The 26591-nt window shown below is 38.9% G+C and overlaps 2 protein-coding genes across 4 annotated transcripts in view; one reads left to right on the forward strand and one right to left on the reverse strand.

Moving 5' to 3' along the window:
- Window positions 1–74: 74 nt before the first annotated feature.
- Window positions 75–16850, reverse strand: LOC113653706 (cationic amino acid transporter 2-like). 2 transcript variants are annotated; one of them, XM_047820118.1, is made up of 13 exons: window positions 16206–16844; window positions 12639–12661; window positions 9156–9528; window positions 8289–8444; window positions 8036–8201; window positions 7812–7948; window positions 7019–7241; window positions 6784–6920; window positions 3955–4057; window positions 3739–3869; window positions 2848–3014; window positions 1798–1906; window positions 75–628 (listed from the first exon to the last, which is right to left on the reverse strand). In XM_047820118.1, exons 3-13 carry the CDS (start codon window positions 9523–9525, stop codon window positions 498–500), a joined length of 1830 nt encoding a protein of 609 aa, XP_047676074.1. In that variant the 5' UTR covers window positions 9526–9528; window positions 12639–12661; window positions 16206–16844; the 3' UTR covers window positions 75–497. The 2 variants fall into 2 exon arrangements, with proteins under 2 accessions (XP_047676074.1, XP_047676075.1); XM_047820119.1 differs by lacking the exons at window positions 75–628; window positions 1798–1906 and adding an exon at window positions 3514–3551 and having other exon boundaries at window positions 2862–3014; window positions 16206–16850.
- Window positions 16851–22578: 5728 nt separating this feature from the next.
- Window positions 22579–26591, forward strand: part of anxa6 (annexin A6) — a 30157-nt gene continuing 26144 nt past the window's right edge. For both annotated transcript variants that reach the window (XM_027163462.2, XM_027163463.2), the window contains exons 1-2: window positions 22579–22737; window positions 25582–25641. In XM_027163462.2, coding sequence (XP_027019263.1) covers window positions 25633–25641 — 9 coding nt within the window. In that variant the 5' untranslated portion in view covers window positions 22579–22737; window positions 25582–25632. The remainder of the gene's footprint in view (window positions 22738–25581; window positions 25642–26591) is intronic.

The following is a 26591-nucleotide window of genomic DNA, read 5'->3' on the forward strand; positions in this document are numbered from 1 at the left end:
ATGTGTGTCGCTTGTAATCTCTCTGTTATTATTATGAACATACACATTTTGTAGGTATGAAGCATTACAGCGGGTTTAGTAAGAACCCTGTTGGGCTTTTTAATCATGTTCATAAAACATCTCAGTAATTTCTTTGCATAGATCTGAACTCTTGTAGAGTTTTATTTAAAATCGAAATGAAATCGATTATGGATCAGATACACACAGTTTTACAGCAGCGCACCTTCATAAAAGTTTTGTCTTTAGTTTCTTTATCGGTGAATATTCTGTGTCATTAAATAACATTTTCCATAAAGTGGAAAATATATCCATATGTCCATAAAGTGCCAGTTATCAGACCACAGTGTGAATCATGGCTCTGTTCAGAATATGAAACATTTTCTTTATAAAATCTTTTAAAATGTTCCATCATTATGTCATTATGTTAACAAACGTGTGTTAAAGTCCTTATAATTAGGTGATCTCTAAGTACAGTATTTGATCATTAGACGCTGGTGTTATAAATCTTGTCCTTTAGTTGTGTCTTTCTCTGCGGTTTCATCTGTGGCTTCCAGGTTGCTCATGTTTCCCAGCAGTCTCTGTTTCTGAACGCTGTTCCTCACACCATACCCAAAGTAGATCAAGAGTCCTGTAGAGGATAAACACACACACACACACACACACACACACACACACACACACACACACACACACACACACACACACACACACACACACACACACTAAGATCTACTATACACCCTCTCAGGACAATACAATTTTAACACTAGAAAAAAGAAACACACTCTTTAAAGGAATAAACCTAAAATCACAGTGATGCTGCAGAAGAACTATTTCAGGTTCCTCAAAGAATCTCCTCCAAAAATAGTCAACAAATAGTTCTTAAAGCAACCCATTTTTTTTCTCAGTGCCATAAAGAACCTTTTTCCACAACAGACAACCTTCTGCAAAATGGAAATGTTCTACAGAAATGTAACCACACACCCTGAGAAAGAAACCTTTTTGTTGAAGTGAATGGACCCGAAACATAGATCTTTATAGATCGTTCCAGTTTGAAGGCCAACTTCATCTTCTTCTTCTTCTTCTTCTTCTTCTTCTTCTTCTTCTTCTTATTATTATTATTATTTACAAATTGATAGATGAGAAAATGCAGCACATTTTGTCTATAATATTGCTAGATACATGGGGGCACGGTGGCTTAGTGGTTAGCATGTTCGCCTCACACCTCCAGGGTTGGAGGTTCGATTCCCACCTCCTCCTTGTGTGTGTGTAGTTTGCATGTTCTCCCCGTGCCTCGGGGGTTTCCTCCGGGTACTCCGGTTTCCTCCCCCGGTCCAAAGACATGCATGGTAGGTTGATTGGCATCTCTGGAAAATTGTCCGTAGTGTGTGATTGTGTGAGTGAATGAGAGTGTGTGTGTGCCCTGTGATGGGTTGGCACTCCGTCCAGGGTGTATCCTGCCTCGATGCCCGATGACGCCTGAGATAGGCACAGGCTCCCCGTGACCCGAGAAGTTTGGATAAGCGGTAGAAAATGAATGAATGAATGAATGAATGAATTAATTAATTAATTAATGAATTGCTAGATACAGAGATACAACACCAAAAGTAATGGCACTCATGTCACCTTACACCATTTTTTGACATATAGAACTATTTGAATATAAAAGCTTCATGGCTCTCCAAGGGTGTTTACTGTATACAACATTTTTGTTATATTGGCCAAGAACCCCAATACTCCAATGAACCTCTTTTGCTGTAACCCATAACCCCTCATGTCACTCCAGCACTTACTTACCCACAGCCATCCAGACAGCGTAACGGATCCAGGTGGCTCCTCCGAGTTGAACCATCAGGTAAACGTTGATGAATGTACTCACCACAGGAAGTAAAGGCAGAAAAGGCACCTGTATAGAGAGTGATATGGACAATTCTTCAAAAAAAAAGAATCAGATCAATTCTACTATGTTTTAGGTGACTTAGGTTAAGTCCACAAACGTCATCTCCCATCATGCACCACGGCCTATGAACCTGGCCTTCCGGACTCAACTTCCCAGTTACACACATTTACAGTGACAGTCAGGTATTATACGAGACCTTTCACTTACTCATACACACTTTATGTCCTGTCCTTTTGATTGTATGTATCCTTATGTCCTGTATTTCTGTACGTCAGATCTTTTGACCTGACCGTGGTGGCTGCAAGACATCGTAGTTGACGGAGGCCATGTTTATTGGTTGCATTGTGTTCTGGGAGTTATTGTATATTCCATCGTGATGTATTTATGGTGCAGTCTGAGGTGTGATAAGACCTTTGAGATCAGAAGGTGTTGGTCTGCTTTTGACTTTGTAGAAAAGTATCACTGTTTTAAATCTGATTAAGCAGCTACAGGAAGCCAGAGGAGAGTGTATAATAATAGAGTGGTGTGGGAGAAGGTAGGAAGGTTGGAAACTTCTACTCAGCTGCACATTGGATCATTTGCAGAGGTCAAATTGCACAAGGAACGAGCTGTGGGAGTTTGCAAATGGAGTTGACATCGCATTGTGTATTGGCATGTCGATAAGGATCAAATGTCCCCAAAAAGATCTTGTTATGTTCTTGCTGGGACATTTGGCAGGACCCCACAAGGGAAAGAGGAACTAAGCCAAATGATTATCTTCTGATGAATGAGGTTATGGTTAGGGTTTAGGGTTAGGTGTAGGATTAGTTATCTACATTGGATGGTCTTAAGAATTGCAAGGATGTGTGTGTGTGTGTGTGTGTGTGTGTGTGTGTGTGTGTGTGTGTGTGTGTGTGTGTGTGTGTGTGTGTGTGTGTGTGTGTGTGTGTGTGTGTGTGTTTTCTCACCATGAAGGCAGCTTTAGTGGGATTCTGAGGCTGCCTCCAGATCACCAGTGTGCTGAGCAACATTAAGAAAAGGATCACAGACACACACACCAGAATCCAGACCTCCAGCTGAAGCAGTGATGTGATGGCTTTGGACAGCAGAACGGTCAGGACCACCACCATGAAGACTGCATGAAAAAAGCAAAATTCAAACACCAAATATGTCAGAACATGTTTTGAGGTAAATGAAGGTTAATTGAGATAAAAGAAGTATGTAATGTGTGTATGAATTTATAAAGATTTTGCAATACAATTACAGTAAGTGCTTCAGAGTCAGCAGATTGGTCCTGGAAGCACCTGGATCAGGATCAGGTACTGTACTTCGATAGAACTCATTGTCTAGACGTTTTTCAGCTTTGCTGTTTTTGCTGTGTATATTTCCATGTGGACAAATATATTCATGTTCTAGAGTTTTTTGTGTATGTGTTTTACTTGTTAAATGCTAATAATCCGTCTCTTACTACAAAACCTGACATTCACATGTTCTGTCTGTGTCCAAAGGGTCCAGTGTGGGTTCTCTGCGTTCCTTGCACCTCCCAAAAACATGCTAACTGCTAGTATGTGAATTCTAGGCCCTAGGTGGATATAAATGTGTGTGAAGGATGTCTCTCACTCTCACACACACACCCAGCATTCCTGGGAAAGACTCCAAACCCACTGTGATCCTGACCAGAATAAAGCAGTTAGGATAAAGTGAATGAATAACAGTTGGTTGTGAGAATTAAAATATTGCAAAGGCAATTGTAAACTATTTAATAGGCTAAACCGAACAAGTCAGTATGAGTACAGCTGAAGTGTCTCATACTGAAATGTGTGTAAATGTGAGAGTGTTTAAGGGTTCAGGGAACGTACCGATAAACACGGTGCAGATGATGACGGTGTTTGACGTTTCCTTGGTCGGGTATGATGGAGGATTTAAAAATCTGAACTTTGACACCGAAGTAACGCTTACTTCATTCTCTGCAGATTCGGTCTCACGGTACCTAAAGAGAAACAAACATTTATTAGAGAATAAAATGATTGCCGAGCCGTGAGGGTAAGTCCGAGGCATTGAGCTTGAACACTGACCTCAGTATGAGAATGCAAATGGCCACAAGTGTGTAGGCGAACAGAGTCCCAATCGACATCATATCAACCAGAGCCTTCAGGTCGAATAACAGCGCCATTATAGCTGTGGGGAAAGCAAAGCATATGTCTTGGTTTTTATTGTCTTTTTAGAATTTTTTGTCCACTGATGTCCATTCATCAGCTGGTGAGGTCAGTACATTCACATGGGGTTTTAAGGGTGGGAAAAGCCACGCGAACACACACACACGCACACATACGCACACACAGGGTGTTTTCGACTCTTACCGTGTTTGATTCAGTTTCCACTGAATTCAATTCAGTACCTACTGCCTTTGATTCAGTACCTACTGTATTTGATTCAGTACCTACTATATTTGATTCCATGCCTGCTGCTTTTGATTCAGTACCTAACTCATTTCTTTCAATATCTACTGCATTTGATTCAATGCCTACTGCATATGATTCAGTACCTACTGCATTTAATTCAGTACCTACTGCAATTGTTTAATTTAAATTGTAAATTTAACCTCTTCCAGCTGAGGGCAAGGAGGTAAATCAGGTTCATAAACATATATATCTTTAATGTATCCACACATGCAGCAAAACAAAACAACGCAAAACAAAACAACAAACGGATCGACCGAAAAACTTTGTAAACATTCCGTACGTACGAATTCTGACTCCTGTAATCATTCACTTACAAAACACAAACACAACTTCAATCCAGAATGTTGAGATTCGACAGAATCCAACAGTCTAAGGATCATCACTTTGTGACCGATATTTAGAAGGAAAAAACACACAAAACAACCGAGCAGCCATGACACTAAATTTGTTCTTATCTTTGGTGTTTCAGGATTATAAATCATATTCCAAGGGAAAAATCCAGAGGAATTATAAAATCTCATCTGTCTGTCACTAAAAGAAACTTCTGCTTATTGTCTCTGTTACTATGTGCATCTGTGAGAGACTTACAAAACCAAGAAGTCCATTAGTTATTATTCACTGATCCTTCATGAAACACTAACTTTACTGCCTTACTATTGGATTATGCTTCAAAATCGCGCAATCGCTGTTAGAACAAAACAAAGATTATCTATCTAAACGCCCTGGACCTTTAAATTCACAGACTCAAAATTAGAAAAGAGGTGAGTTTTCAAGACAAAAACATCGTCTATTATGAATTATTTGTGTTTATTTGGTCCATATTATTGCTGTTTTCAATCCTGAAAAAGCTGGCATTTGGATAAACAGTAGTGCGGAGCCACGAAAAGAATGGCACAAGTCGGGTTTGTCTCTTTACTAGATTCCAAAACAAGCCTTAAATAGTTTTATTTGGATGGAATGAACACCTATAGTCACATATAAATTAATGAAATTAAGTTTTATAGTTCTGTAGCTGATAAAACTCAGATATAGCGGTGTTCCAACATGTGCCAACCTGGCACATGAGCGTGTGCCCCTACAAAAACCTCTCTCTAATATCTCTGATACACAATAGATAAATCAAACTTGGGCTTTCACTGCACACTGCATGAATTCAAAGACATATATTGTCTAAAATTGTAAAATATTTATTTATTTATTTATTTATTTATTTATTTATTTATTTATTTATTTGTTTATTTGTTTGTTTGTTTGTTTGTCTGTGTGCCATATTCTCTTACTTTGGTCTGGAGTAATCTCACACGTGTTACCTTTATTTTGGTACCAGAAGTATTCAGTTACATGTTGAGAAACCTCAGATATCACAGAAGAACACCAACATGTGCCATCATGGCATACAGGAGAGTCTGCCTAGACATCCTTCTTAAAAAACCTCTCTATAATATCTCTAATAGATAAATCTATCTTGAAACAGTTAATGGTGAGATGTTATAAAATAGATTTCTGGAGTTTTTAGGCTTCGTTATCAATGATTACATAATGATATTCTCTCTGTAATAGGAATTTTTTGTCAGGTGGAATTTACTGGTAATGTATATACTTCTTTTAACACTTCACCAGCAATCTCACGTGTGCTATCTTTATTGTGGTACCAGAATCATTCAAATACACCTTGTAGTTTTTGAGATATACTCATTTAAAATTGAGCATGTTGTTTAAAATAAACAAACAGGCAGAATAATAGAACTTGGGTAAGAAAAAAATCAGTTGCTTTAAATTAGTACATTTGTTAAACAATTCCAACAAGTTAACAAAGATTAACCTCATGGATAAATGTTTAATACCTACAGCACGTATAATCTGTTGCACCATCTTTTGTTATTTTTGATTCTAACAGCTCTTCTACACGAGTCCTGTTATGGGACAGCACAGAATGCACTGGGTCCATACTGCAGAAACAGCAGGTCATCTGTGTATTTCTCACTTACAGTTTTATAGATATTGACAATCAGACATACTACACCTTTGCTGAACTGCTTTGGCTTTTTGCTTTCTGTACAGTAGTGAGGATATTCAGACACAGCTAGGGTTTGAGCAGACCAAGATGCCTCTCTCTATGAGGCATTACAGAGGTATCCTTTCATCTTACAGCTAGAGACGGAGTGGTAGCTTAATGGTTAAGGTGTTAGACTACTGCTCAGAAGGTTGTGAGGTATAAAACCCTCAATTGCAAGGTATAAAAAAGTGGGACAAAAGTCTTTCTGGATAAGGGTGTGTGCCAAACGCTGTAAATGAAATGTCTCCAAGTATTACATGTGTAGGGTGCCAATATTTTTGAATCTGGGAAAAATGTGTTTTAATGTAATGTTTTAATTCTATGCAGCATTCCTGTATTTTTAAGCTCAAAACATCACTCATGTGTTTCAGAGCCACTTTCCTTACCTGCGACAGTGCCGGAGGTGAGCGTGGCCGTGGCGGGACTTTTCCTCGAGCTGACTTTACACAACACTTTGAACAGGAGGCCGTCTCTAGCCATGGCAAAGATCACTCGAGGCATCGGGAACATGGATCCCAGGAGGCTTTGAAACACAGATTTACTTTCTTTTAGTCTCTTAATCTCCCCAATGAGAATGCAACAATCTGTATTATTCAGGATATCTCCCATAATTCTGTTTACCTAGTAGAGAGTGCACACAGGGATCCCACGGCGACTACGTACTTGGCGGCAGACCAGCCTACGTAGGCAAAGGCGACAGGCAGGGGGCTGTGGATGTTCAGCAGGTAGTACGGCATCATTAGTGTGAGAGCAGCTGAAACGCCGAAATAAGCCAGGAAACAGATGAGCAGTGCAAATACAATGCCCAGTGGGATGGACTTCTGGGGGTTCTTCACTTCCTCACCTATAATAACACATTCACAGTTATTCCCAATACTCCAGATATTTCCACAATTTAAACTATAAATAAATATATATATATATATATATATATAAAATAACACTTTTATTTCTAACTTTTCCTTAATTCCTAAATTGATGTCAATTGATGTTCCTAAATTGATGTATTCACATTCATATTCATATTCTTCTTCTTCTTCTTCTTCTTCTTCTTCTTCTTCTTCTTCTTCTTATTATTATTATTATTATTATTATTATTATTATTATTATTATTATTATTATTATTTAAATCTAAAGTTTTTCCAATTATTTTGTATTCCTTTATGTTTTGTGTGTAAATGTCCAAATGCCACCTTTAAATATAATTAATATAAGGTTGCATTGGTTGAAGGCTAAAGATCAGCTGAGTAAAAAGTAAAGATAAGGCTTGTGCTTAAAATGTCACAAATGACCTCTAAACTTCATTTAGTAGAAACACACACACACACACACACACACACACACACACACACACACACACACACACACACACACACACACACACACACACACACATTTAATTAATTTAAATTACCCGTAGTCGCAATGCAGTCAAACCCTACGAATGCATAGAAGCAAGTGGCAGCTCCTGCCAGCGTGCCCTCAAAGCCGTATGGGAAAAAGCCGCCGTGGCCGAATTCGGAGGTGACGTTGACTGTGGACGTCAGGTTTCTGTAAAGACAACACTGCAGATGTGTGTATGGTGATGTCTGTATGTGCTGTATCTGACTTTAGAGCTTTTCAGGAGTTCAGGCTTACTCGAGTTCTGCTGTGACATTCACTAATGTTTCCTCACTGATGTACCAGTTCTCCAGTTTCCCCTTGATACAGCCAGTGATGATGACGAACACCAACACCAGAATGTTAATGCTCGTGAAGACCTTGTTGACCATCGTCGATTCTTTCACGCCGAATGCAAGAAGACCTGCGATTCAGAAGAACAGGTATTAGACTCTGGGTTTATAGAGTCGGAGTAACAGCGGCTGAAATGACCTGAAAGAGCTTTCAGTACCAGCAAGAAGCAAAATGAGGCCCGCTGCAAAGAAGTCTGGGTAAGGAGCCAAGCCTGGCAGGCCCATGGCTGCGTGTTTGCTGAAGTAATTCGCCATCACATTTCCAAGCATATCGTCAAAAGTGCCACTCCAGGCTCGGGCCACGCTGGAGGCACCTACACCAGCAAGAAGAATCCAGTTACTCAGAGGAACACATTGCTTTCTCTATCAGATCCGGACATCACATTTTATACAGATTTTTTTAGTCTTTTTAGGTAAACAATGAACTTTCTCTGGATCTAAAAAAATACGACCACTGATGCACAATGTAAAGTGAATATACTGAATGCACATGTGCTGCTAAAACAGAAGTGTAAAACAGAAGTGTTTAATTGGAATTTAATATGATAAAAACATTTTATAAACGTCAAAAGAAATTTAAACTGAAAAATTAAAAACAATTCTTTTTATAGAATAGAATAGAATAGAATAGAACAGGGGCATAGAAGCCTTTATTATTGCCACATATACATTACAGCACAGTGGAATTCTTTTTTTCACATACCCCAATTGAGGAGGTTGGGGTCAGAGTGCAAGGGCAGCTATGAAACAGCACCCCTGAAGCAGGGAGGGTTGAGGGTTCAAGCCCTTGCTCAAGGGCCCAGCAATGGCAGCTTGGCTGTGATGGGCCTTGAACTCCGATCCTCCGATCAACAACCCAGAGCCTTAACCAGTTGCCCCAAATATATATTAAACATATTGTGTTTTCTCTATGTTTTGTGCTTATTCATCCACTTTTATCTCGGTTGCAGCTCTTTTCTGTCAAACTACCACACCATTTTTTCTTTAACCAAACTATTTACAATTTTTGTGTTCAGTTTTCCCACCTATGATGTAAGAGAGCAGCAGGTTCCAGCCGGTGATGAAAGCCCACACCTCGCCCACAGTCACGTAGCTGTAGAGATATGCCGATCCTGTCTTTGGTACTCGGGCGCCAAATTCAGCATAACAGAGTCCGGCGAAGATGGAGGCCACAGCGGCAATGAGGAAGGAGATGATGATGCTGGGGCCAGACAGAGATCTGGCCACCTCACCCGAGAGCACGTAGACACCAGCACCCAGAGTGCTGCCCACGCCGAGAGCCACCAGGTCTATAGTGCCGAGACACCGGCGGAATGTGGACACCTCGCCTTCTGGGTCTAGAGGCTTCCTGCGGGACAGACCACGCAGGAACGAACCGACCTTGTGCAGGGACATGATCTAAGAGAGCCAGTGAGGTATGTGAACACTGATACATGAGCACTAGTAGCATTGTCCTATTTGTATCTGAGATAACACCTGAGACAAAATTATTTATTTGGGCAACAAAGTGGTAAAGAAAACAATCTTCTAAGAGGAATAAATGATAAATGATCTTATCTTGATGACTGTTTTTGTGTGAGGTTAAACAATAAATATAGCTGCATGCAGCGATGGCGGGCCCTCGCACGTTTTTATCGCTATACAGTGCCTCCCAGAAAACAATACACGGTGGGCAAGTTCATGAAGTGGGTAAATATCAGTGGACTATTTTATGTTGTTACTGACCAATTTGGGGACTGTAGGTAAATGAAACCCCACATTTTAGACAAACGGTGGCGCTAGTGAGCCACTTAAGAGACACACCTTTGTCCGACCTTTTTGTCCACACTTAAAAGCCGACAAATGTGATGTATGTGTCAAATTTCAAGTTAATCTAAGCACACCAAAAGCCTTAAATACAGTATGCCTGAAATAAAAGTAAACTTTGACACGATGCCATGGCAAAAAATGGAGATATCAAAAATCCGTTCACAATTTCGCATTAGATTCAATCGCATGAATACTCTAGGAGGAGTATTTAAAAGTTCATTGCATGCAACTGTGAAAAAATCCACCTTTGTGACTGACACACATCCCGGGGCCTGTTGGTGGCGCTATGTCCGAGATTCACAATAGGCACATCGATGCGATTGGAATCCTTGGCCGAACATACACACTGCGTGTCATCACAATAAGACATTTTTTGCCTTAGATATTAGACATTTCCTGTTTCTCTGAATTCGCCATAACTTAGTCGCCTCGCCATGGCAGCACCCTTCGAAATATCATGAATGTCATAGGAGGACTATTTAATAGTTCACCGCATGCAATTATAAAATAATCCAAAATGGCCGACTTCCTGTTGGGTGGAGCTCATAGTTTAGAGTGAGAAAGTTGTTCGGGTCGATGAGATCTATATGCATACCAACTCTCATACATGTGCATACATAATTGCCTGATTTGTGCACAAATGTTTGTTTTTGCATTACAGGGGGTGCTACAGAGCCCCCCTGCCACCCCGTATTCCAGCCTTTGTCCGAGCCTAGCGTCACACGATCTGACATGTGTGCCAAATTTCAAGTTTCAGTTTTCGAGCATGTTAAGGGACCCCGGTTGGCCAATGTTTGCAAAAATAAATAAATAAATAAATAAATAAAATAAACCCGAGCAAAAACAATAGGGCTTCGCACCAGTAGGTGCTCGGGCCCTAATTATGCCAGTTAACAGTTTAGCTGAATATAACATTCTGTGTCTGTAAACACAGACTGCCAAAGCCACCATGTTGTAGAAACGTAGGTAAAGACAAAGTTAAACAATAAGCTAGTTCATTTTTTCATTTAACGATCTGCTGCACAATGTTTAATGTTAGGCAGCAGGCTCATTTCTTTACATTTGAAATCAGAAAAATTGTTTTCAAATAGTTTATTTCCTAAGGTTTCACTGTCAGGTCATAAGTTTAGAAGCTCTGAATTTTTTTGCAGTGTAGTACTCACTGCATGATGCAACTCAGGTAAACATCTTTTTACATTTTATAGTATGTGCTATATATTGCCAAATTTTCTACATTAACAAATTGTGACTGTTTTATTTGTGCCTTATTTTTATACTGAGAGATAAATAAATAATTCAAAAGGATCATCACCGTAAACCTAGAGACAACGTTTATCGGAACACTTACGTTCTGACACACACAAAGTCATATTACTCAGATTTTTAAATATGACTTAAAACACTGACACCGATTCTGACCTACTTTCTGTAGGATGATGTGGATATTACGAATGAAGTAATGAAGATTATCGTGACTAGAGGTGCCATAAATTCTGACTCAGCCAGCGTAAGGATTGTTACTGAGGGACAAGAAGTCCTGTAACACCTGAATATACCTGGAACCTAATAAGGGCTAATATACGCAATCAACCTCAGCTACTATAAATTTATTTTGAGGTGTTTCAAAAAATATTTCTTAAGCTGGATGGTCTGAAAGCTAGCCTGAAGGTAATGTCTCTAAAAAATAATCTGCTGTCCTAAAATGTGAGGAAATGGGGCACATTTTATGTAAAGGTTTTACAGTTCATACAGATACAGCAGTTACATGAATGTTGGTTGTTTGAGACAATTTTCCAGGGCTGTTAGTTTAACCAGATGGTCTTTTTGGGGGCTGTAGTTAAGGCTAGGTGGACCCAACAATCTGCCATTTTTGTCTATGTTGTTGAAATATATTTATCACAATTCCAGTGGTTTATTATTATTAATAATTTTTCTATATCTTTTCTTTAAGTAAATCCGATTACAAAGTAACTAAGAGAAACTAAGATGCTTCTATTTTCCTAGGAGTCCTGGATAATCGATCATTTTGCCCAAGTATTGGTTTTTATAATAAACCAGATTTGTCATAAAGCTTGAATTGCTGTGTTATTTCTTCTGATAGGTAAAATAAGTCACTTATACTAAAAAAAAAATATATATATATAACAAATTGCATGGTCATCTCTGAGTAGAATGGATTAGGATATCTAAGATTATGTCATTTGACCAAAATTTTTTAATTAAAATTAAGTTGTTTAAACTTAATTAAGCTTTAGATGTTAAGTCATTGTCAGTGTTCGAGTCCATTTTGTAAAACTACAGAATCCGAGAGCACAGAACGTATGGACTTTTAATAAACAGCAGAAAAATACATCTCCCGAGGAAATGTGTAGATAAATATCATTTTGTCATATTTTATAATTTTATATTCAGAATTGTTTTCTGATTTTCTCTTTTGGTACTGAATGCTTTGTTCAGAAAAATGATCAGGAAATAAAAAAAAAAGAAAAATAGGATCAGAATATTTATTCATCACATGTTTATGCGTCTAGATTATTTTTTATTTATCTATCTATCTATCTATCTATCTATCTATCTATCTATCTATCTATCTATCTATCTATCTATCTATCTATCTATCTATCTATCTATCTATCAATCAGTCTGTCTGTCTGTCTGTCTATAAGAAAGACATGATTTTTGTGGTAATTGTTGCTTACCTGTATTGAATTCTCGTCTCAGGCTGGAGTGACGAAGGGAAAGAAAAATATACATTGTGTTATTTTAAACCCCTGGGGTCACTTTATAAATCCCGCCTACAGCAATTTGTTTTATCATCTGTGTGATATGAGAGTGCTAATGGCAGGAGTTTGCTTGGGGACGGAGCCTAAAAGCCTAAGAGTTTCATTAAAAATGGTGTTCAATGTCATGTTCACATGAAAGCAGTGAAGTTAATAATTCTCACACTCACACAGTGGCACGGTGGCGCTCACAGCCTCACTGAAAGCCGGAGTCACGCCTTCATAGGGAGCAGAAGGAGCGGGTTATTATTTCACATGTAGTGGGATTAAAGACTGAGGATTAAAAGGGAACTGTTGTTTTATATGTACAGAGCTACGGACATTACTTCTATCGATATGTGTCCCATATGAAGGGGGGGATTTTCTACTCGTTCAGCCGAGGATCAGATAAGTTAAAGAAGTAAACATGTTTCCTCACTTAACTGATATGCAGTGTTTGTTCAACAATGTATGCTGTTCCAGTAACATCCACTTAGCATTGTTCAGGTAGAACTGCACTGCTCTTTACACCAGGACATGAGGGAGTGGGGGATGTATTTAAAAAAAATAATCATTTAAATATAATGTAAGTCTAATATTAAACCATGACTTTTTTTTCTAGATTTCTTTAATATTCTGTAAAGCTGCTTTGAGACAACCTCAAAACTCTTGTCTCAGTGTCTTACATCTCTGTCTTACTTCTCTGTCTTACTTCTCAATGTCTCACTTCTCAGTGTCTAATGTGTGTGTTTCACTTCAGTCTCACACAACTCACTGTCTAAAGTCTCAGTGTCTAATGTGTGTGTTTCACTTCAGTCTCACACAACTCACTGTCTAAAGTCTCAGTGTCTAATGTCTCAGTGTCTCAAATATCTGTCTTACTTCTCAATGTCTCAGTTTTCAGTGTCTAATGTCTCAATGTCTAATGTCTCACTGTCTAACATCGCAGTGTCTCACATCTCTGTCTTACTTCCCAATATCTCACTTCTCAGTGTCTAATGTCTTAGTGTCTCACTTTTGTCTCACACTACTCACTGTCTAAAGTCTCAGTGTCTAATGTCTCAGTGTATAATGTCAGTGTCTAATGTCTCAGTGTCTGATGTCTCACTGTATAATGTCTCAGTGTCTAACATCTCACTCTCTAATGTCTGTGTCTTACATTTCAGTCTCACGCATCTCACTGTTTAATGTCTATTTCTCACATCTCATTGTCTCACGTCTCAGTGTCACACCTCACTGTCTAATGGCTCAGTTTCTAACGTCTCATTGTCTATGTCTCAGTGTTGAATGTCTCAGAGTCTAACATCTCATTGTCTAATCTCAGTGTATAACATCTCACTGTTTAATCTTGGTGCCTCACATCTTATTGTCTCACATCTCATTGTCTCACATCTCATTGTCTCACATCTCATTGTCTCACATCTCATTGCATCACTTCTCAGTGTCTCACTCCTCAGAGTCTCACTTCTCAGTCTCACACATCTCACTGTCTAATGTCTCATTGTCTAACGTCTCATTGTCTAATGTCCTTGTCTCACATCTCACTGTCTAATGTCTCATTGTCTAACGTCTCATTGTCTAATCTCATTATCTCACATCTCATTGTCTCACGTCTCAGTGTCTAACATCTCATTGTCTAATCTCATTATCTCACATCTCAGTGTCTCATGTCTCAGTGTCTAACATCTCAGTGTCTAATTTCTGTGTCTAACATCTCATTGTCTAATCTCAGTCTATAATATCTTACTGTTTAATCTTAGTGCCTGACTTCTCAGTGTCTCACTCCTCAGCGTCTCACTTCTCAGTCTCAAACATCTCACTGTTAAAAGTCTCATTGTGTAAAGTATCAGTGTTTCACATCTCAGTGTCTCACGTCTCAGTGTCTAACACCTCACTGTCTAATCTCAGTGTCTCACATCTCACTGTCTAATTTCAGTGTCTCACGTCTCAGTGTCTCACGTCTCAGTGTCTAACACCTCACTGTCTAATCTCAGTGTCTCACATCTCACTGTCTAATTTCAGTGTCTCACGTCTCAGTGTCTCACGTCTCAGTGTCTAACACCTCACTGTCTAATCTCAGTGTCTCACATCTCACTGTCTAATTTCAGTGTCTCACGTCTCAGTGTCTCACGTCTCAGTGTCTAATGTCTCAGAGTCTAACATATCACTGTCTAATCTCAGTGTCTCATGTCTCAATGTCTCACATCTCAGTGTCTCATGTCTCAGTGTCTAATGTCTCTGAGTCTAACATCTCACTGTCTAATCTCAGTGTCTCATGGCTCAGTGTCTCACATCTCAGTGTCTCACATGTCAGTGTCTCACGTCAGTGTCTAATGTCACAGAGTATTAATAACTTCTTTCTTTCTTTCTTTCTTTCTTTCTTTCTTTCTTTCTTTTTTTTCTTTCTTCAGTCATACACATTACAAAGATTACACCATTGTTTTTGAGAGACATCAGGATAACCCTGCTCTACATTGACTGTTAGCATAACTGCGATCTTTGATCATATTTTGTAATCGATCAACAATAAATCCATCTGTTCCTTTAACAGACTGTCTTACTCTTCAGTGTTAACAATAGTCTACATTGTGTGTGAGCAGTGAGTACTCCACTCTCTTGCTGTAGGACACAGTGGACAGCTCCAGATCTTGGCTGCTTTCCTTTGAACAATGCAGCGAGCGAAACAAAGCTGCATTCAGGAGTTTGTCAGCAGCAGCAGTCCTGCACACTCACTCGTTGTGACCGAGCTTTCTCCAGTGTCCCATTAAAGCCCTGCTAATCTTATACGGAATCTGCTCCGGCATGCTGGAGCTCTAGAGTTTGTCTCGAGACCCACGAAGGCTCCACAACACTGAACACACGTTTATATTTTGGTCTAATCTTCAGTTTAAACAAACATGAAACGGGAATATTTAATTTTTTATGCACTTGCAGAGCAGCTCTCAAAGTTTTACATGTAATTAAGTGATAATACGAGATAACCTGGAAAAAGCAGATGAAAGATCATTTCAGCGTGTTATGGCTTGTGATCACATGATGTAATGCGAATAATATAATAAATAAATATAATGTGAATTAAAAAATAACATGCTAAAAAATGTCAAATGTAAAAAAATATTGTTTAAAAAATATATATTTATTAAACATATGATTTTATAAACTAATCTAATCTAATATGAAAAAGTGAATTGCTTTTTAATTTGGAATTATAAAGAAAAGGTTTTTTTTAAATCACACAAACGAATACATTTTTTAATTGCATGTAAAAATAAACAACCGATAAAAACGAAAAAACACTAAAAAGTGCGCATTGGATGTATTTGCTTAATTACACCTGCAGTTTCTTAAATACTAATAATACTAATAATACTAATAATACTAATAATACTAATACTATTACTACTACTACTACTAATAATAATAATAAAATTAAGATTTATAACTGTGCAATGAAAATAGATTTTATTTTACTATAAATGCTTTTAGAAAGTAAACAGCTTTCTTTACCTTCTTTGCAGAAATTCTGATGCTCTGAGAATCAGTTCTGTTTAATCTCCTGAAGCAAAATGAATTTTTTTAAACATTTTTTTGCACATTATATACAAGTGTGGTCTGTTTGTCCCTCCCACGCTGCAGAAGTACAGACCAAAAAACCCTCTTTTTCTCAGAACTTCACAGCCTTATTCATAAATCATCCATTCTTAGCTTCGGAATGCTTGATGAGATCGGACTGAGACGTGCTGGATATGAAAATTGCACTTGTGTCATGTGACATGGCTTGATGAAGGGCTTTTATAAAGTTTTACATGATGAAAATGTTCCATGCAGTGACATGCCTGTGCACTAGAGAGCACCAGAGATCAGCAACGGCTTTGCAATTATACTCCAAACATTGCTGGATGGACATTTCAAGTCTATCCAACAATCTAGAGCTTTTGTAATTCTTTATTCCAAAGTTTTCATCTACGATGTTATGTTTCCTTGATAGACTTGTCTTGTGTTTATTATCATTTGTTCTAGGACTTGTCTCTCTAAATGTATTTTATGTATATTCTGTATCTCATCTCATCTAATTTTCTACCGCTTATCCGAACTTCTCAGGCGTCATCGGGCATCGAGGCAGGATACACCCTGGATGGAGTGCCAACCCATCACAGGGCACACACACACTCTCATTCACTCACACACTACGGACAATTTTTCCAGAGATGCCAATCAACCTACCATGCATGTCTTTGGACCGGGGGAGAAAACCGGAGTACCCGGAGGAAACCCCCGAGGCACGGGGAGAACATGCAAACTCCACACACACAAGGTGGAGGCGGGAATCGAACCCCAACCCTGAAGGTGTGAGGCGAACGTGTCAGCCACTAAGCCACCATGCCCCTTTTGAAATACGTGTACATCAAACAACTAGTATATGGTATATTCTGTATATAATTTTTATTCAAAAGTATTGTTAATGCTTAACACTGTATAATCCTCTTTGTATATGTAAAATGGTCATGCATGTAATCTGCAGCGTAACTCTTAAAGAGTCTGATAAATTCATGCAGTAAAATCTGAGAGTAAGACAAATGAAGACGTCAAACTTGAAACATGATCTTTTTTCTAGAGGAATCTAGACACTTGAACTCTTGAGGTCTAGGACTGAAGGAAATGGAGACGTAGACATTGTTCTGTCACCCATTTTATAAATAAACAACAAAACCATAAATTAAGGTTATTGTTTGACTCAGCCTTGAAATAAAATGTATATTTACTCCAATAAATCACCATACGTAGTGGAAAATAAACACACACTGAACCATATCCATCAACAATAAACAGCTTCCTGATCTAGCCATGAGAATGTTTATAATATGCATTACTTATGTCAAAGTAAGAGAGACCGGGAAGTTCCTAACGGCTGCCTGAGTCAGTTCTGCAAATTCCAACTCCTAGAACACACCACAGCCCACCATTATTGTGGCACTGGACTCCATTACCCACAACACACCTGCACACCTACACTAGCAGACACTGTCCTACTGATCAAGTAGAATGCTCAGCTACTATCGTTGGGCCCCTGAGGCTCTTTACCCTTCTGTCTGCATGGGTGCTGCATCATGGCTGACTCTGTGCTCTGACCCCATCTTCAAAAGCTGAGATATGTGAAGAAAGATTTTCAGGTATATGCGACAAAAATAAAGGCTTGTTCTTGTTCTTGTTCTTGTTCTTGTTCTTGTTCTTCTTGTTCTTGTTCTTGTTCTTGTTCTTCTTCTTCTTCTTCTTCTTCTTCTTCTTCTTCTTCTCTGCCCCAGTATCTACATTGGCATTCCAGACTCATTTTCCCAACAGTTTTTCTCAGTGACTTTAAACCTGGGCTGGCAACAGCAGAGTGTAGGTATAAATTTGTATTTTGCCCACCCAATGATTTTGATATTTTTTTATTTTAGTCTTCATCAGTCAACTTGTCCATCACCAAACCAGAAGGGACTCAAAACCGATCCTGACGTATCCCACCTCCACCTTGAACTCCTCTGTCTGACCTACAGCACAAGATCAGCACTAAAACACTTCTCCTCCATTACTCAGGCATCTTCTCACTCTTAAAAATGTTGTCGAACGATCTAAATAGAAACTTCACTGCTGTCTCTCCTAGACACTTCCACACCTCCACAGATATGTCATCTAGGCCAACAGCCTTTCCACACACACACACACACACACACACACACACACACACACACACACACACACACACACACACACACACACACACACACACACACACACACACTCTTCCTTTATAATCTTTGCTATTTCCTGCTATGCAATATTCATCTCTTCCACCCTGTCTTTTGCTCTCATTTTCCTCATTCATCAGCTCCTCAAAATACTCCTTCTACCTTCTCTGCACACTCTTCTCACCTTTTAGCACATTTCCATATCTATCTTTAATCACCCTTATCTGTTGCACATCCTTCCCTTCTCTAGCCCTCTGTCTTAATAAACTGTACTAGTCCTTCTCACCTTCCCTTGAGTCTAACCTGCCATCCACCTCATCGTATGTTTTCTGTTTGCCCTTTGCCACGTCCCTCTTCACTCTGCACTGCGATTCCTTGTAAACCTGTCTACTTTCTTCAGTCCTTTCTATGCCCGACTTCTTTTTAGCTAGCCTCTTCCAGTGGACCCAGGACTAGTTTTTTTATCTTTCCACCTCTGGTTCCTCTCCTGGTCCTTTACTTTTTCAGACACTCTTCAGGTTGAGCTTCGGCCTCAGGTTCAGATTCTGCCTCAGCTTCCGCCTCAGCCATAGCTTTTACTTCTGCCTCAGCTTCTGACTCAGTTTCAGTTTCATTCTGAACTTCCCTCTCAGATTCAACATCAACTTCCACCTCTGCTAACTTAACTTCAGCCTCAGATTCTGTTTGACTTCTGCTCTAGCCTCAACTGCCTTAGCTGCTGACTCAACTTTGGCCTTGGCATCTGATTAAATGTTGGCTACAGTCTCAAGGTCTATCTCAGCTGCTGCCTCAACTTCTCCTTTAGCCTCTGCTTTGCCTTCACTTATCTGAAATTATTGAGATGATTTTGTTTGTTCACAGAGAGGCAGGTGAGTGGTTTGCTCTTCCTCATCCAAGACCTAGTGGCTTCAACCATTTCCTCTGCTCCAGCATCAAATTATACACATGAGGAACGAGGTGTGCTGAAACCGGAAGGAATTATTATGTACAAAACTTAAACAAAAACAAATGGTACAAGTAAAAATTCTGGGCGTGATCCTGTCAGTACCCCCTCATGGCACGGCCATAGACGCCGTGCCATGCCGGCATAGCCCTAGGGGCCGAGTGACATCCAGAAGTGAGCAGAAAGGCAGAACAACTTCCACAGCTGAGCAGAAAGGCTGAGAGAAGTCCACAGCCAAGCAGAAAGGCTGAGCGACATCCACAGCCAAGCAGAAAGGCTGAGCGACATCCACAGCCGAGCAGAAAGGCTAAGCGACGTCAACAGCTGAGAAGAACCTCCGCCAAGCCACCACCAGATCCATGTACAGAAAAATCCTCTGCCACCTCCACCACAGGAGCAAAAAAAAAAACATACTGTATACAGGCCTGCAACATCCTCTGCGAGCAAGAAGTGAGGCAGCATCCTCCGCGGGAAACAGGAAGTGGAGCGGCATTCCCCACTGGAACAGATGCGAAACAATGTCCACAAGAAAAAAAAACAAAAGAAAAATAAAACCAGAAGTCCAGGGGGGAAAAGTTATATAAGGGGTATACAAAAGATGCTCCCCGATTTTTCGGTGCCAGGCTTGAAGCAATCCCACTGGGTCTGTGAGTGGCTTAATCGTGAGGATAGCTAAAAACATGATTATTAAACATAACATAAAAAAATGGGAACACACTGGGGAAAAGAAAAGAAACAAAGACAATAATTCCAGATTAAATAGGGAGACAAATTAGGCACATGAGGAACAGGTGTGCTGAGGTGGGAGGGGATAAGACAAGGGCAGGGCAGACCAGTGAACACTAAACATAAACAAAAACACATGGTACAAGTAAAAATCCGGGCGTGATCCTGACACCCAGTGGTCTATGTCATATGTATCGACCATCTCAGAGATCTGTTACCTAAAAAGGTGCTTGTATATATGAAATGGCTTTCATGCTCTTCTTCACAATAAGAGCATAAATCATTTAGATCACGGTCAGTAGGGGGATGTGGTAGCCTAGTGGTTAAGGTCTTGGACTACTGATAGAAAGGCTGTAAGTTGAGTAGTGTATGTAATGTGTAAATTATATGCCAAATTCCAGATTGACCACCTTTTAACACAATAACAAAACTAAAATATGTGGACAAGTGAATAGAATAATAGTCTGAATAAGCCCTGTTTCATTAAAAATAATTGATAATTGATAACTGAAATAATAAAAACATTTAATATTAAATAAACATCTCATACAGAACTTTATCAAAACCTTCAGCAACAATTGCACTGCAAGATATATCTTGATATAACTGTATTTAAGACTGTATTTTAATCCAGAATCTTCATCTTCTATTATTTATTTATTTATTTATCTATCTATCTATCTATCTATCTATCTATCTATCTATCTATCTATCTATCTATCTATCTATCTATCTATCTATCTATCTATCTATCTATCTATCTATTTGTTTGTTTGTTTTACATATTCATGTACAACATCCTATGTTCCAGTCCCTGTGAACAAACTGTTACTATGGAAACAATAACATACTAGAGCAATGATATGCAATTAACAATTAATATAAACCAGTGAACTACTGAAGTACTGAATTTCTGTCACAGCTGCTGTTATGGGAATGTGATCTTCTGACTAATCACAATGAAAAATTCAAGAGAGCTGAGATATAATATTAACAAAGATATAATAATTTGAAGTGCAGGCGGAGTCATGAAACTATGGGAACTGTAGTGTTAATTCATGGAGTCTTTAGTTAATGACAGAACCCAGACCACCTTACAGGGAGACTGAGATTATAATAGTATGGGTGTGTAAAGTATGAGCATGTAAGCCTGGCTCTGTGTGTGTGTGTGTGTGTGTGTGTGTGTGTGTGTGTGTGTGTGTGTGTGTGTGTGTGTGTGTGTGTGTGTGTGTGTGTGTGTGTGGGTGGGTGTTTGTGCTGCTCTGAATTCCTTGCTGTATTACGGGAATGACCCTGTGCTCTTACAAAAATAGCTCGGTCAGGATCTCAACTGTCACACACATGTAGCTCTGTTGTGTTCCTCGCTCTCCTAGAAGGCATCTCATTTGAAATTCATGCTGTTGGAAGGTTTTTCTTACCCCAATGTACTATTAACTGTTTATATTTAACCACGTTAACCTGTTTTCTTTGCTAACATCAGGTTAGACTAGTAGGTCAGTTTTAGTAGATACTAGGTCAGTTTTAGTAGATAACAAACTGTCTAGACTGCAAGTTAATTTCTAGCTAATGGGCAAGTATTGCAAACTTTCAGGAAAACAATGAAAACAAAAGTACTCTTCTAACAGTTTTAGGTCATTTGTTTTGTCTAATTCCTTTTCACTGTTTGTTTTAGAGGAATAAATCTAAATCCTAATGCAGATTTCTGTGAAGTTGCTTCGTGACAATTCCCATTTGTTAATCAAAATTAATAAACTAATATAATCTTCATTTTACACGAAACTATTAACTAATTTAAGTTCCTTTAAAAAACTAAATAAATAAAAGTAAAGCAGCAACTTTATTTTTTTCTGTCACTTTTTACATCTTTATTTTTTAGTCGTTCTATTTTAACTTAAAGTCACTTTGAGTAAGACGTTTATTAAAGTATAATTACTCAGAACTTATTTTTAGCCCTTAATCATTTTTCTTAACTTTGATTTTTGATATATATATTTTTTTTATTCAGTGAGGCGACACAACAACAGTCACATATCAAATTTTAAAAACGAGACAAAACGAGATAAAATGAGACAACAACAAAAAAACACAAAGGATGTCATTGTTACATAAAGTTAAATTAATTAATGAATAGCTAGTTATCTTACATATATTTACATAACGATTAAATACCACAATTGACAACATTTTCTTGCTAATGATGAAGAAAGTATATAAATAATTAAAGACAATTAAAATCCTGCTTTATTTCTCTATGACTTTTCAGTGGGTTTATGAAAACACTTTATCTCAGAACATTAACAATATTCTTATCTGCATGACTGCACTGCGGTTAAATCGTTACCGAGATGCTGATTTAAAACAAACAAAACAAACAAACAAACAAACAAAAAAGCCCCAAATTGAAAGTTGACGCTGCGCGTGACGCTTTGGTGCGATGACATCAGAGCCGCGCGAGAGCACCGGGGAGCAGCTGCTTCGCTGTCATTTCTAGGGCCGGGCGGACTGCAGCAGTGGTGTGTGTGTGTGAGAGAGAGAGAGAGAGAGAGAGAGAGAGAGAGAGAGAGAGAGAGAGAGAGAGAGAGAACCGCGTGTGTGTGAGAGCTGGATAGAGAGAACTCTGCAGGGAGAGCATTAGCAGGAGGTGAGCATACACACACACACACACACACACACACACACACACACACACACACACACACACATACACGCACACACGCACACACTTTCATGCATGTTATAATGTTATAATGTCTTTTTAACCGTATAACGGACCCGGTGAATAAACTTTCTCACTTCTTGTCTTCAATGCTGATATAACGACTATTCTGCGCTTATAACGCCTTGATTTCTATTGTGAATGATGTTTGTCATGTTTATATAGAAACTTATGTAAATTACAGGCTGATATGACGTGTTATAAGGCGAACTGTATAATATATAATGTTTATTAATCTATTGGGACCACTGGGTGTGGCAGTGGGCATGTCTCTCTCTCTTTTCTGTCTCTCACTGTCTGTCTGTCTCTCTATATATCTGTCGCTCTCTATCTGTCCATCTGTCTCTCTCTGTCTCTCTCTCTCTATCTGTCTGTCTCTCTATCTGTCCCTCTATCTGTCTCTCTCTGTCTTTCTGTCTCTCTCTGTCTCTCTCTCTCTATCTGTCTCTCTCTCTGTCTGTCTGTCTGTCTGTCTGTCAGTCTGTCTGTCTGTCTCTATATCTGTCTCTCTCTGTCTGCCTGTCTCTCTATCTGTCTCTCTCTGTTTCTCTCTCTGTCTGTTTCTCTCTTTATATACATTATCTGTCTGTCTCTATATATATCTGTCTGTCTCTCTGTCTCTCTCTGTCTGTCTCTCTCTATCTGTCTGTCTGTCTGTCTGTCTGTCTGTCTGTCTCTCTCTCTCTCTCTCTCTCTCTCTCTCTCTCTGTGTCTATTTTTGGACTTTAAACTTAAACAATGTCATAATATACCACAGTGACAGCTCGTTCTTCGTCTTTATAACTTCTACACCATGTATACGTATGCTATTACGTTTTTATTACAGAATATATGACAATATCAGGATTCATGAAGATATAAATAGCTGATAACTCTAAGTCGCACCTTCTTTCCTTACTCATACCCTCTTCACATTTTTCCTTCATCTATCTGTAAGTTTATGCAGCATTTCTGCAGCACTCAGAGTTTATACAGGTATCATTCGTCCTTGCTTGGGAGAGAAAAAGCACACTGTGAAAAGAGAGAGTTACAGAGTGTATCCTGTGGAAAACGTGGCCTTGCCTTAAAAACCACTCGGCTCACGTCCAAGTAACATTTTCCACCGACGGGGAGGCCGCTGAGGGGAGGCCTAAAAGTGTTTCTGAGTTTTGAGGGGGAGACGGCGCCGTTTACGTATATACAGTTCTGTGTATTTAAGCAGCACCGTGTGACTACACTCCTTTGTATAAACTGTGTAGCTTCTCATTTCAGCTTTTCATTCCTTACAGCTGAGTCATGAATGAACCCAGATGTACGCCAGTGGAACCCCGGTCATTAAAGGGATATTACAGGCTTAAATCTAACATTTTATGCAGAATGTAGCTGATCAGGAGAAAAACAAAATGATAGAAGTCTGTCTTACCCAAATGACTTTTCTATAAAAACTCTAAAATTCTACGTTCAGTAAAGTCACGTGTTTTAGCAATATGGTTTAGGATACACAGAGATTAAATGGAACTGATAAACTTCTGTGTCTGTTTCCATTCAGATTTATTAATATTATTAAATATGAATGTTCTAAAGCTGAGAGAAAAAAACCCCCAGATGGTTTAATACCTGTCTTCGCCCTGTGTGTGCATGTTCTCCCCATGCATTGGGAGTTTCCTCCAGGTTGTCCTGAATCCCCCTGGTCAAAAGACACATGCTTTAGGCTGATTGTCATTTCTGGGTTGTTCCTTGTCCACGATGTCCCCTGCCTTGTGCCCAGGGTCCCTGCAATCCTGTATGGATGGATGAGCAGTCTGGTGGAACTTTGGATAATTAATTAAAAAAAAAACCTAAAAAACAAAAAATCCTTCTGCTAAAGCCACGCCTATTTATGGTTAAAAAGCCACGCCTAAAGCCACGCCTATTTATGGTTAAAATTAGATTGAGCTGTTTATACAACCTCACTACTGATAAAGTAAATGAAGAAAAATAAAATAACTATTTCCTAATAAACCTAGTATGATATTTATTTTTCTCAAAAATTTAAAGATTTTTTTTATTTATTAATAATCATCTGACCAGGCAGTGAGTAAGGATTAGTGAATGAGCTCTATAAAGGTGCCATGCATTGATTCAGATTTTGTGGTTCAAATTAATGATCTTTCTTTATTCCATTAAGCTTCGGATTTAACGTCTGACCTTTGTGGTGTATCTCCTATGAATCTTTAGCTTTATGCTTGTACCTTTTGAAAGCAGCCATCTTTGCAAGAAGATTGTGGTCAAATCTTTTCCCAAAAGATAATTATATCGTTAAGTATATATTACAAGAACCTAATCTACAATAAACCAGACAATAAAATAATCCTTGATCTTTATTCTCGTTTACTATATAGAATTTTTTATGTGTTTTTTTTATTCTACAGCTTTTAGCCTGATCTTACTAACCTGAATAAAACAGTGTGACACAAATAATCCCACCGAAACGATTCATGCAGGTTATCGTTGGCTGAGACCCACCACACAAATATGAGCTTGCCCTGGAGGTCTCCATGTTCAGATCAGAAATCAGGATCTGGTTACGAATGCATTGGATTGCAGCACTAACCCGGAGTTGTCATGCAGCTTAGTAGCTTCTTATGAGATAATTCTACAGAAGTTCAACACTACTAAAGAAGCAGACACCAAAGACAGCCTCGTGCCAAATGATCTTCATGACATCTTTATGTCCTCGGAACCATCTGCATGCTTGTACTGCACTTCGTCTCAGTTCTTCAAATAAGAAAGTATTTTTTTTTCCTCCAGGTTCAATTGTAGTCCATCATTCCATCGAGACCTTTGAGACTTTAAGACATCATGGGCAAGGTAAGTCAGAACTATATGTTTGTATATAACTATAGGTTCTATTTCACAAGACTAAGTGTTTTAGTTGACGCTGAGATTCTGAGGCTGATCACTGATGAGTCATTATTTTTGCTGCACTGCATGCTGGGTCGGGTATCTGTTTCTATTGCTGAGGGGGACATGGAGCACCAGGACTGTATGAACACACGCGCACACACACACACACACACACACACACACACACACACACACACACACACACACACAAACACACAAACACACACACAAACATGACGCTTTTAATGTGTCCTATGTTAAAAACGTCAGTCATGGTTGGATTGACTTTTGTAGTAATCAGAGCTCTCGTGTCCTTACCTCATTAACCCGACTCCGTTTGAAGTCTTTGATTGATATCCAACAAAGAGAAAACACTTGAGAGCGTGCTGTTACAGAAAAATAATCAACGCTTAATAATAAGCTGAATGAGGAAGCAGAATGATCCTGGAGTGTTTTATTTCCCCTCCAAAAAAAAAAGATGGCCAACGAATATCATGTTTTATTTATTAGAGAACAGCATCATCCTTTTATCCATTTATAGTTACATTCAGTGCTGACAGACATTCATAAAAGTTTTTTACATTAGTTTTTCCTCTCTCTTACTCTTTTTTCTAAGTTTATCAGTGAAAAAAATTAAAAAAGATTGTCATCATGTTATCGAGAAGCTGGAAAATACGAACATAAAGATATAATATAAACGTAATTGTTAGAAACTGTTGGGACAATTTCCTGCCAGACCACTAGAGGGGGTACGACATGGAATATGGACTTGGCTTTGGGTCAGTGTCAGGACTCAGCCTGGACTTTTGTGTATGTTCCGTGTCACGTGTCTGCCCCGCCTTTGTTTACTCCTCCCCATCTCTACACACCGTTTCCCCATTGTTAATTATGTCTATATAACCGTGCCGTGTTAC

The sequence above is a fragment of the Tachysurus fulvidraco genome, chromosome 10 (assembly GCF_022655615.1).
Source record: "Tachysurus fulvidraco isolate hzauxx_2018 chromosome 10, HZAU_PFXX_2.0, whole genome shotgun sequence".
Classification (NCBI taxonomy): Eukaryota; Metazoa; Chordata; class Actinopteri; order Siluriformes; family Bagridae; genus Tachysurus; species Tachysurus fulvidraco.

What these genes read in the sequence shown, in the direction of transcription:
- LOC113653706 (XM_047820118.1), bottom strand. Translation starts at nt 9,525, where the DNA reads ATGTCCCTGCACAAGGTCGGTTCGTTCCTGCGTGGTCTGTCCCGCAGG. An exon ending in GCTGCTCTCTTACATCATAG is followed by an intron (nt 8,445 to 9,155) that starts GTGGGAAAACTG and finishes TTGCTGGTGTAG; the next exon opens with GTGCCTCCAGCGTGGCCCGA. An exon ending in CCTCATTTTGCTTCTTGCTG is followed by an intron (nt 8,202 to 8,288) that starts GTACTGAAAGCT and finishes TCTGAATCGCAG; the next exon opens with GTCTTCTTGCATTCGGCGTG.